The sequence below is a fragment of the Magnolia sinica genome, chromosome 18 (assembly GCF_029962835.1).
Source record: "Magnolia sinica isolate HGM2019 chromosome 18, MsV1, whole genome shotgun sequence".
NCBI lineage: Eukaryota > Viridiplantae > Streptophyta > Magnoliopsida > Magnoliales > Magnoliaceae > Magnolia > Magnolia sinica.
Window position 1 is genome coordinate 15661732 of NC_080590.1, and position 10683 is coordinate 15672414.

The window sequence follows — 10683 nt, forward strand, 5'->3', positions numbered from 1 at the left end:
CGAGTGGGTCAGATCTCAAGCCCACTTTAATGTATTTATCTTGCATCCACATTGTCCGTTTATTTTGAAACCTATTTTAGAGCATGATTTCAATAATAAAGCATATTCAAATCTTAGGTAAACGGGTGGTAATTGATCATAGGTTATAAAAGTTTTTGCAAGGTATCTTCGTCCAGATTTTTGTAACCTTATCAACGGGTTGGAAGCAAATAAACATTCCAAGGGCATCATGAAGTTTTTAATGGTGGAGATTCAATCACTAGGTATGGTTCACTTAAGATTTAGATTTATTTTATTTTTATTTCTAATCATACACTCAAATATGATGTTTCAAAAAAGATGGATGGAATGGAAATAAGGCCCATACATCAAAGTGGGTCTCGCAGTTAGGGATCCACCCAAATCGCGCCCATCCACGTCGGAGGCGGATTGCGTACTGAGTAACTCGGTACCTTTAGCGTACTGAGTAAACTGTGTGGGGTCCACTGTTATTTATTTATTTTATCCACTCCGTTAATCCATGTTAACAGATAATTTTAGGGCTTGATCCCAAAAACGAAGCAAATTAAAATCTCAAGTGGACTACACCACAGGAAACAGTTTGATTGAACATCTACCATTGAAACTTTTTTGGAGGCCAAAGAAGTTTTGGATCAAGCTGATGTTTGTGATTTCTCTTCATCATGTCTTTGTGATCTTATGAACAGGTTGGATGACAAATAAAAATTACTTTGGACCCTAGGAAGGTTTCAACGGTGGAAATCATTATTCCACACTGTTTCCTGCTTAATGGTCCACTTGAGCTTTGGATTTACTTAAATTTTAGGATCAACCCCTAAAATTAGCAGTAAAAATGGATGGACGGTGTGGATAAACCACATAAATTCACAGTGGGCCCAACTGAGTTTACTCAGTACGATAAAAGCGTACTGAGTAACTCAGTACGCAATCCGATTTCATCCACGTCCATGAATATAACACATGCATACATACATACATCATGATGGCCATGGAGCTTTGCCACGTGTGCTTTTGTTCGCTACACTACGCAATCCAATCCCGCCAGCGTGGTTCAAAACAAAACGTTTCAGATTTTAACTGCCGATATTACACGCACGCACATCTCCAAGCGTCAAATAAAAATGCATATGACATGCTAGCATAGAAGTTATGTGAAAGATCTGGGACGTTCACCGGATAATACTCCCAATTTAGATCTTTATATCTAAAAATGGAGGCTTACGCACTAAGTAATTGGGCAAAATTTTTATTTTGAGATCAACCGTTGATTGTGATTTCTAACTCAGATGCCTGGCCTATCCGATGTTTTCATTTGAAAGATTTTTTGCGCTAAGAAACCAATTGTATGAACCACCATATAAGCGTCCTGGATCTCACACGAATGTTCACTTTTCACACGCGCGGGCGTCTCCAAGAGGCTTGTGGTTGATTTCATATCGCGCTCGCACCGAAAAAGCAAAAGAAGTGTTCGCATACAACGGTTGCATGAGAATTTTAAGATAAATCGCTGTGATTTATCTTAATTCACCACTTCAATTAAAAATCCAATCCGTGAAAATTATGAATCATATATAGATATAACTAGGAGGGAAAAAGAATATGATAATATATTCATCAAATGCGCCAATTAATGTATATTAAATTTGATTCTTTTTTCCACTAATTTAAATATAGTAGCTTCCCAATAATCTGTATACTAATTTTTGCGACTTACCCACAATTTTCACGGACCGGATTTTATAAAAAGGTATGATTGTTGCGGTAAAGAAAGAGTTGTATGTGAAAATTTTTCATACAGGGTTGTACGTAACATATCTGCCGAAAAAACCGCTCCTAACGGTCGCGTCACATCTGAACCGTCTACCCTCTAACAGAAGGCCAGCTGGAACGCGAGCGGATTACGTGTTACCTGGGTAACACCCAAGTAACACCGGAATCGGATTGCGTACTGAGTTACTCAGTACGCTCTTATCGTACTGAGTAAACTCAGTTGGGCCCACTGCGAATGCGTGTGGTTTATCCACGCCGTCCATTCGTTTTTCCAGATCATTTTATGGGTTCAACCCAAAATTGATACATATACAAGGCTCAAATGGACCATACCACTGGAAAAAGTGAAAGTATTGATTTCAACCGTTGAAAACTTTCTAAGGCCCCCGTGATGTTTATTTGTCATCTAACCTGTTCATAAGATAAGAAAGACATGAATGAAGGGAAAACATAAATATCAGCTTGATCTAAAAGTTCTGTTGTCCCCATGAAATTTTCAATGGTAGATGTTCAATTCACACTGTTTCCGGTGGTGTGGTCCATTTGAGGTTTGTATATTCCATTTTTTCCATAAAGCCCTAAAATTATGTGTTAAAAGAGATGGACGGAGTGGATATAATTTATGAATGACACTGGGGCCACTGAGTTTACTCAGTACGCTTACCGTACTGAGTTACTCAGTACACAATCCGCTTCCAGTAACACCATAGTGGGTGTTACCCTTATTGTGGGGCCCACATTAATGATGAATGGTATATCCACGCTGTCCATCTGTTTTTACAGCCCATTTAAGGAGAGCATTAATTAGATCGAAGTCTCAAGTGAAACACGCCACAGAAAACAGTGGTGACTGAACGCTCACCAATAAAAACTTCCTAAGGTCCACTGTAAGCATATTTATAATTTTTATTTTCCATCTAACCCAATGATATGGTAATTAATTACTTTATTAATGGATTGATACAAATATAATCTTGATTCAAAACTTTCATGGCCTACAAAAGGTTTTTAATGGTCATTCAGCACATTTTTCAGTAATGTGATTCCTCATATATTTTAATCAGCTTAAAATTTGGAAGAACTTCCTAAAATGATTCTCCAAAACGGATGCAAGGCGTGGATATACAAAAAAAAAATCAGGATAGGCCCCACACGGTAAGAATAATACTACTAACGTGTTACACGGGTAACACCCAATCATCTCCCAGCTGGAACACGACTTCACACGCGACAAGCCCAAATGCAACCGGCTCCCGCCACGTCACCACCGCCTTTGCCGACGTGTAACGAAGTCATGCTAAAGCTGCCGTTACATGACACCTGTCACACTCCACACACCCACGCCAACACCTGACGATCGGAATACTCTGCAACACCTGTTTTAAGCAGTGCAACATGGCGCACATCTTTCATCGCATCCATTCATCAGGTGTGAATCATCAAGATGAAGAAAATATACAAGAATCAGCATAATCTAAAATTCATACGGATCACAAAGGATGAATTAGAGGTTTTAAGCGCAAATTTGCAAATTTTACATTGTGTGGGCCATAAGAATCTTTGATCCGTCTGATCATATGCATATACGGTTGATATAAATCTCATCATCTGATTGACGGATTAGATTTCACATATACAACATAATAACCTCCAAGAGCTAGTGTGTTATACACGCTTCGTAAAACAGATGTTGTATCCGATTCCGTTCCCTCTTGTTACTACATCTACCGAATACGGCAGCAAAAGCGTCACTCTGGTGGAAGCCGCAGACCGGACCGGCCGGCCCGGGTCTGACAGTGGAGAAGGAAGAGAGAAGACACAGCTCTTCCTCAAGTTCCATTCACCGATGGCAATTTCGTAGTTTCCCCTCGAGTTCTTCCTTTTCCTACTCCTCCACCTACCAGTCTTCCATATCCATTGGCCGAAAGTGTACGGAACCAACAAAAAAAAAATTTCGCGTTTTGTTGAGCTCGCGGCATTCTTATCCCGTTGCAGATTCTAAGGAGAGAAGCTGTTGTTATTTCTGTTTTTCTTCCCTTCCTATGTTTTGATAATTAGAGTGATTCGGCGAAAATTTTCGCCTCTGCAATGGCGTGTTGTATATGGACGGAGGATGTGTCGGTTGTGGACACGAAGCTGAAATCGGATGATGGAAATGGGGATTATGTGAATTTGATATGTTCGAATGATCGGGAATCGGAGGAATTCGGGATGCCGCTGCCTCAGTCTCCGAGGAAGGGATGTCCTCTCTGGTGGTGGATGAAGGTGGTTTTGTCCTGCCTTCTCTTGGTGGTCAGTGCCGCTTGTTTCATCATCTGGGGTGGGCCGTTCCTCGTTCATAAGGTGTTGTGGTTCGACTCTTTTATATTTGTTTTTTGATTTTTTTGGGTCTTGTTTTGGTTTGGAATTGAATACTTGGGTAGTCCGCAATTATGTGAATATTGTCGAGTTGATTCCTTTCTATTAATTTATTTCTAAGTTATTGAATTTAGTGAAAATACGTGATTTGTAATTGCATTTTAGGGTGCGTTTGGGTGTACCGTTGATTTGCTGTGGGTCAAAGGATGCTTGTCCGCCCACATTGCTAATAGAGAGCAATTTGGAGCGGAATTTTGTTTGACTCCACACCTAAATAGTAATTTGCTCCCAAAAACACCTTTGGGGGAAACCCAATGATGTGGACTTTGAGAGAGTACTTTGGAAATGAATTCGATTTTCATGGAAATCGAGTTTGTCATTGTTTGTGTCAAAAATTGACGGTTGAATTCTGTTTCCATTTTCAATGTTTTTCCTAAAAAAACTGAGAATATCCATTTCTCCCTAAAAGCCAAGAGGACATGGAAATGCAGCCTTGTGCAAGTTGGGGAGGGCTAATCTGTTATCAATTGTTCAGCTTCTCAGCCCATGTAGGGTAGGGTCAATATTTGCCACAATTCACTAAATTGTGGCAACTCATCCACAGTACAAGTTGTTGGGATCTGTGGAAGCAAACTCCAAAGTAGAATCACACAAACGAAAGATAAATGCAAACAAGACAATTACAGAGAACACATGATTTTATGTGGAAAAATCCTTGCAAGAAAAAACCATAGCACAAAGTGACAAGCAATCCATTATGAAAACGAAATTACAAGAGATAGAATCAACTTACGGATGCGAAAACCCTAACACTCCTTTAGAACAAGTTCTTTGTTACCCTAATCACGTTTAACACCCATATATAGTGTTACACGTGGAATAGGAAACAAGTCACGCAATTACGCAAAACCGCACACTCCATCGATCTAACCATCAATCAATTGATAATGATCGAGCAACCCTCGATCGATTGAGCCTTCATGTTCGATCAATCAAACATGCTCAAAAGTGTCCAGAGAACAAATTTAATTTTTCCGAATTATCCTGATCGATCGAACACAGTTGGTCGATCGATCGAAACTACCAAAAATTTCCAGCGAGCAAACTCATATATTCGGGGTATTATCAATCAATTGAACCAGGCTGTTGATTGATCTAAAACCCCTATTCCAGCATAGATTGGAGACACCGATTTCCAACAAAAGTAGCATGCATACACCTTCTATTCCAATCACGTGCCCTGTTGTGGATGAGATACTGAAAAATACACTGATTGGACAATAAACCATCCAATTGGTGCCATCTGTGTAAACCATCCAATAAACATCTTTCTCAGCAGAGCGAATCACCTTTTGTAATTTTTCCTGTTCTAATGAAAGTGCCTGTTATCATTCAAAAAAATTGGTGCCGTCAAATGGACAGTTAAACAAAATGGTAAGCTGGCCAAATTTGGTGTTTGACTCAAATGGTTTAGATTGTTCCATCGGTTTAGTCTTCATGCAATGCTCCTTCAGCAATGGGCCCATGATCTGGAATTGGTACAGATGAATGCGACATGTACCATGGATGAGTTGCCACAATTTACTAGGCTTCTGTACACGCACGTGGTAGTCCAATCCTATATTTGGATACCAATAAACATGCAATAGAGTTCACATACATATGTATCTGTGATTATCCACATTGTTTGGCTTCTATGTTGTTTTACTCACTTTAGAATTATGTTGTGGTGATGGTTCTATAATTTACTGTTTTATCTGTTCTTGTCTTGATTCAGTTTGTGTTTGTTCTTGCAGGTGGTTGCCCCAATCTTGGATTGGGAGACGACGACATTTAGCACACCAGTTCTTGGGCTTTTACTCTTTGCTTCTATGGCAATATTCCCTACTCTGTTAATACCTTCTGCACCTTGTATGTGGATAGCGGGGATGACTTTTGGTTATGGTTTTGGTTTTCTACTCATTATGGCAGGGACAAGTTTGGGCATGTCACTTCCATATCTCAGTGGTTCTCTGTTCCGTCGCAGAATACATGTTAGTCCCAGTTGCCGTATTTATTTAGCATTATTTCTCTTTCATCACAAAAAATTAATCTATTGAGCTCTGCTGTTTTCTATCTTGCAGAGGTGGCTAGAAAACTGGCCCCAGAAAGCTGCTATTATGAGATTAGCTGGTGAAGGAAATTGGTTCCATCAGTTTCGAGCTGTCACTTTACTCAGGATTTCTCCGTTTCCATATATTATCTTCAATTATGCTGTTGTTGCAACAAACATTAAATATGGTCCTTACATATTTGGGTCATTGGTGGGAACTGTACCTGAAGTTTTCATCACAATTTACAGGTTAGAACTCTCCTCAAATGCTGCCTACTAAATAATATTTCTGGGGAATGATATTGTGCAGCTCACTGCAGAAAAGTGCAGCAAACTGATTGGCCCCGTCAAGCAGTGTCAGCAGGCTAAAAGAGCTGACATCATATGGGTGGCCTCTCCAGATTGGGCCAACAGGAGTGCTACACTGTGCTGTGCATCCCTATCTTTGTATGAGATAACCAGCCATACCTGGTGGTCTAATTGTATTTGCTGCATTTTGATGTTTCTACTGCAATCATGACTAGTAAATCAAGATTCACAATTTTCTTATGTAACTTGGACACTGCATGTATCTCGAAGTTGGACATGTAGAGGGGACATGTAGAGATGTCTTTGTTGCAATCCTGTAAGACTTAACCTACTGTTCCACTCTGACGTAGACTCATTGATGCAGGACAATTAACCACTTGATCTAAACGCTCGGACTGATAGAGCATGACGAATTAATCCCTTTATCTCATAGCCCAGGCCCCACATCGCGTGGGTTAGGACCTTGGCTGAACCCTCCTCATGGGCCCCACTTCACATGGGTTCCGCTTCACACAAATGGGGCCCGCCTCACATGGGCTGGCCACCCCGAGTGTGCCCCTGCATTGCACAAGCAACCCCACTCGAGCCCGGTGTGAAAATGCCCTTGCATTACTCATGTTATCCCATGGCGTACATGGAGTTCAACCCATAAAGGAGAGAAAATTTTACTTACACCATGATTAAGATGTGAGGGATGTAGAAACATCTGACCATGCTACCTAATGACAGTTAAGAATCATTTTCGTTGTTTGTCATCATCATCTAAGCCTTATCTCAACGAATCCGGTTGGGCTACACAATTCCTGTTACATCATTCCACTCTATCACAGACCTCATCCTCATAGGTCATCAAATCTTTTCTCACTACCTCCACTCATGTCCCTGTGGGCCTTATGTTAATGACATAAGAGAAATAGCCCTAGTGGAAAGTGATTTTCTTTATCAGATAGACCATTCCTAGGGGTGATCTTTTATCAATAGGGAGACCATTCCTGGAATCCAAACTGTTATTGCAGCAATCCTCATACTGGTTGTATTTGCATCGTAAACTTGCATACACTTAGTCAAATTATGTTGTCAACCACAATTAGAAGGGCTCAAACCTTATTAGCAAGGATAGGTCAAGTATGCTTTATTGATTTGTTAATATATCTACGACTACCTCATACATGAATCTTATCGAATCTAGTTAGACCAGTCTAAAAATCATTCAAGAAAGGGGCTTGAACTTGTTGAAACCTATGTTACTTAGTTACAGTGGCTGGTACAGGTGTAAATGTGGGGCTCGCTTCACTCCGAATCTCAGGGCAGTGGGAGATGACAATATCATCAATAGTTTGGTATTTTTATCAATAATATTTCTATAAAATATCCAGTTACTGTTGAATCTTACCAGGCATGGGCCCCATTTCCATATCCATGTCATGACATATCCAAACACAGGTGCCCAAAAGATCCAGAAAGATCTGGTTATTACAAGTTAAAATGACAGCACAAATTTTTGGAGATGAGAGCTTTCAGATTTGCCAGTTTGTTGAGACAGGAAAGGGAATCAATCAAGCTTTTGATACCTGAGCTTTGAATTCAAGGATCGAGAGCACAGGAAGCAACAAATACGGGAACCTGGTTTCTAAGTCATTTGTTCCTATATACACAATCATTAAAGAAAAGAAAATTCCAGATCCTAAAACTCTAATATACATATTAGTGTTTTATCGAAAAAAAAAAAAGGTAGAAAAAGAAAAGGAGAAAAGAAGAATAAAAAGCTCATTATGACTGCGGTTCATTCAAATCCTCATCAACATCAACCTCTTTGTATGATAATAGATGGTTGGAGCTTCTTTATTCATGGTGAGCTTGGATTGAATCCATGATGCTTGACTTCGACAAAAAGCATTGTCTGTTTGAGCTGTGGACCTCAACCCCCCCAAATGAAACATCTCTGAAAACACGGGAATCTTCTCTCAAGTTATCTCTAAACAGCTCAGAGACTTGATTCCAATGCCACTCATGTGAGCTGCTCCTTGTGTGATCTCTGCATTAAAATTGTTGATCTAAGCAGTTTCTGCTTGTGGTGAAGTGGCTTTCCCTAGTAAATTCACATTATGAAAGTGGGATTTCCTCTTCTTTTTTTGTTTTCCGTTGACATGGATTCTGTTGGAGCAAGTTATGTCCAATGAAAAAGCAGGTTCTTTGGTAGATGTCTTTTGAGAAATCTTTACTGACTTCCATCTTTTCTCCTAGTTTGAATCTTGGGCATTTGGTTTACAATCCAAATCACATCTAAATACGATTTTAATGGAGAGAAAGGTGCCTGGGGAAGACTGAGTTGTGTTTGTTCCCTTTCCCCGAGCATATCTTTTTAGTTTATAGTGGAATAGTGAAGGTTCAATGACGAATCCTTGCTAATTTATATCTGCAGCTGTGTAAAGGTTGTGGATTTTTTACATGTGGTTTGTCTTTGACAGACTGTTAGTTGTGTGTCTATTGTTTGCAGCTTATCTAATTAGTGGACCAGCCTTATTTTTGGGCCAGGGAACAAACACAATGACGCCCATCTTATGGGTAGCTTGGATCGGGCACATCCGTGCCACAATGGCACATGGAGCTGTATTGAGAGCGTTTGGGATAGTCGCCATTCCTCATTTATTACTTATTTTGATGAAAACACCCCTTTTGGATGGCTGAAACTGCTTCACATTCTGATAATTGACAGATGTTCCTTTGAAGATTAAACTTGTCTTGCAAGAAGCAGCCTTAAAATGTTGTGTGTGCTCATCTCTAGATGACATGCTTTAGACCCAACGAAGCCTACGATGCAGACAACAACCAGGACCTCCTTGGTTTATGCATGCACCTAGGGCTGCAGCTTGGGTTTGGCAAACCTGAACCTGATTGAACCAACCTGAGTTCTGGTTGGGTTGGGTTCGGGTTGAAAAACACCAAACCGATTTGAATTCATGTCGGGTTGGGGTTGAGCAACGTTGGGGGTTGGGAATAATCACATGTATTTGGGTCATGAACAGTCAGGTCGGCTCAAGTATAGAAGACATGCCCGAATTGTACCCCTACATTGACCTGTTTTATGTACATGCATAGGTGGAGAAGAAAAACCTCCTTTTTATGTGCAGATCAACCAAACTGCCTTTATACATGCAACCTTTACACACATTTTTACCATGGCTGCTTGTACATCTGTTTTTGACTAATCGGAGGATAACTGTGTTTCTTCTTCTTTTCTCTTTCCTTTTGTTTTGCAGTGGGATTTTGATAAAGAGCTTGGCAGATGTGAGTGAAGGAGGCCAGTTCCTGTCAGTGCCACAGATCCTCTATGACTGTCTCGGCTTCTGCGCAGCTCTTTCTGCCACTGCAGCCATCACAATCTATGCAAAACGAACACTCCAGAACCTCCAGATTGATGATGAGCTGGAGTAAAGCGCCCAAGCCGAGCAAGAGCAGACAACATTGCCACAGCACAATATTTGTTATTCAGGTTGTTGCTATTTGGGTGGCCGAGCTTTATCACTATTATCCACGGATTATGCAGCCAAGTTAATGAAGGAGTGTATATACTGTGTGGATGGTTGTATATGATTTGCATGTGAAGCAGCTGCCATGATCATGAAGCTGATAGGAGAAACAGAAGCATGCTTTGGTGCTGATTGAGGTGCATGCCTATGTATTTCCAGTTGCACAACTGAAAAATGCCATTGAGATATGTAAATGAGATGTAAATGTTTGATTTCTGACATGGGTTTTTATTCAATTGAAACATTATGATTGTATTTGGATTCATCAGTGATCCAACACTCAGTTCACTTTCATCAGAGAAGAAATAAACACACATTAATGACGACTCCTATTCCTCATAGACAGGAAGTAGTCCTTGAAAAATCATAACCACCACCTTTCTTTCAAGTTCAACTTGAACTAAGGGCCTGTTTGGATGCCTGTGTAAGTTCTTTTTAAGTTGTGACTTACCTTAGGTCACTTACAGGTGAAAGTTACTTACAGGTAACCTGTTTGGATGTAAGTTGTAAGTCACTTACAGGTAAGTTTTTTTATTTGTGTAACTTGTAAGTTACTTATAAGTAAAAAATTGTATATTCACATCGAGCAGAACTTAGATTAGG

At 40.1% G+C, this 10683-nt stretch overlaps 1 protein-coding gene across 4 annotated transcripts; it reads left to right on the forward strand.

Moving 5' to 3' along the window:
- The first annotated feature begins 3498 nt into the window (after nucleotides 1-3498).
- LOC131232716 (uncharacterized) lies at nucleotides 3499-10345 on the forward strand. 4 transcript variants are annotated; one of them, XR_009164918.1, is made up of 6 exons: nucleotides 3499-4134; nucleotides 5946-6182; nucleotides 6273-6490; nucleotides 7821-7890; nucleotides 7994-8176; nucleotides 9811-9936. XR_009164918.1 is itself a non-coding variant. In XM_058229152.1 (4 exons), the coding sequence occupies exons 1-4, from the start codon at nucleotides 3880-3882 to the stop codon at nucleotides 6608-6610; spliced, it is 759 nt and encodes a 252-aa protein (XP_058085135.1). In that variant the 5' UTR covers nucleotides 3502-3879; the 3' UTR covers nucleotides 6611-6826. The 4 variants fall into 4 exon arrangements, 2 of the variants coding, with proteins under 2 accessions (XP_058085135.1, XP_058085134.1); XR_009164919.1 differs by lacking the exons at nucleotides 7821-7890; nucleotides 7994-8176 and adding an exon at nucleotides 9048-9317 and having other exon boundaries at nucleotides 3502-4134; nucleotides 9811-9944; XM_058229152.1 differs by lacking the exons at nucleotides 7821-7890; nucleotides 7994-8176; nucleotides 9811-9936 and adding an exon at nucleotides 6562-6826 and having other exon boundaries at nucleotides 3502-4134.
- Nucleotides 10346-10683: the final 338 nt, after the last annotated feature.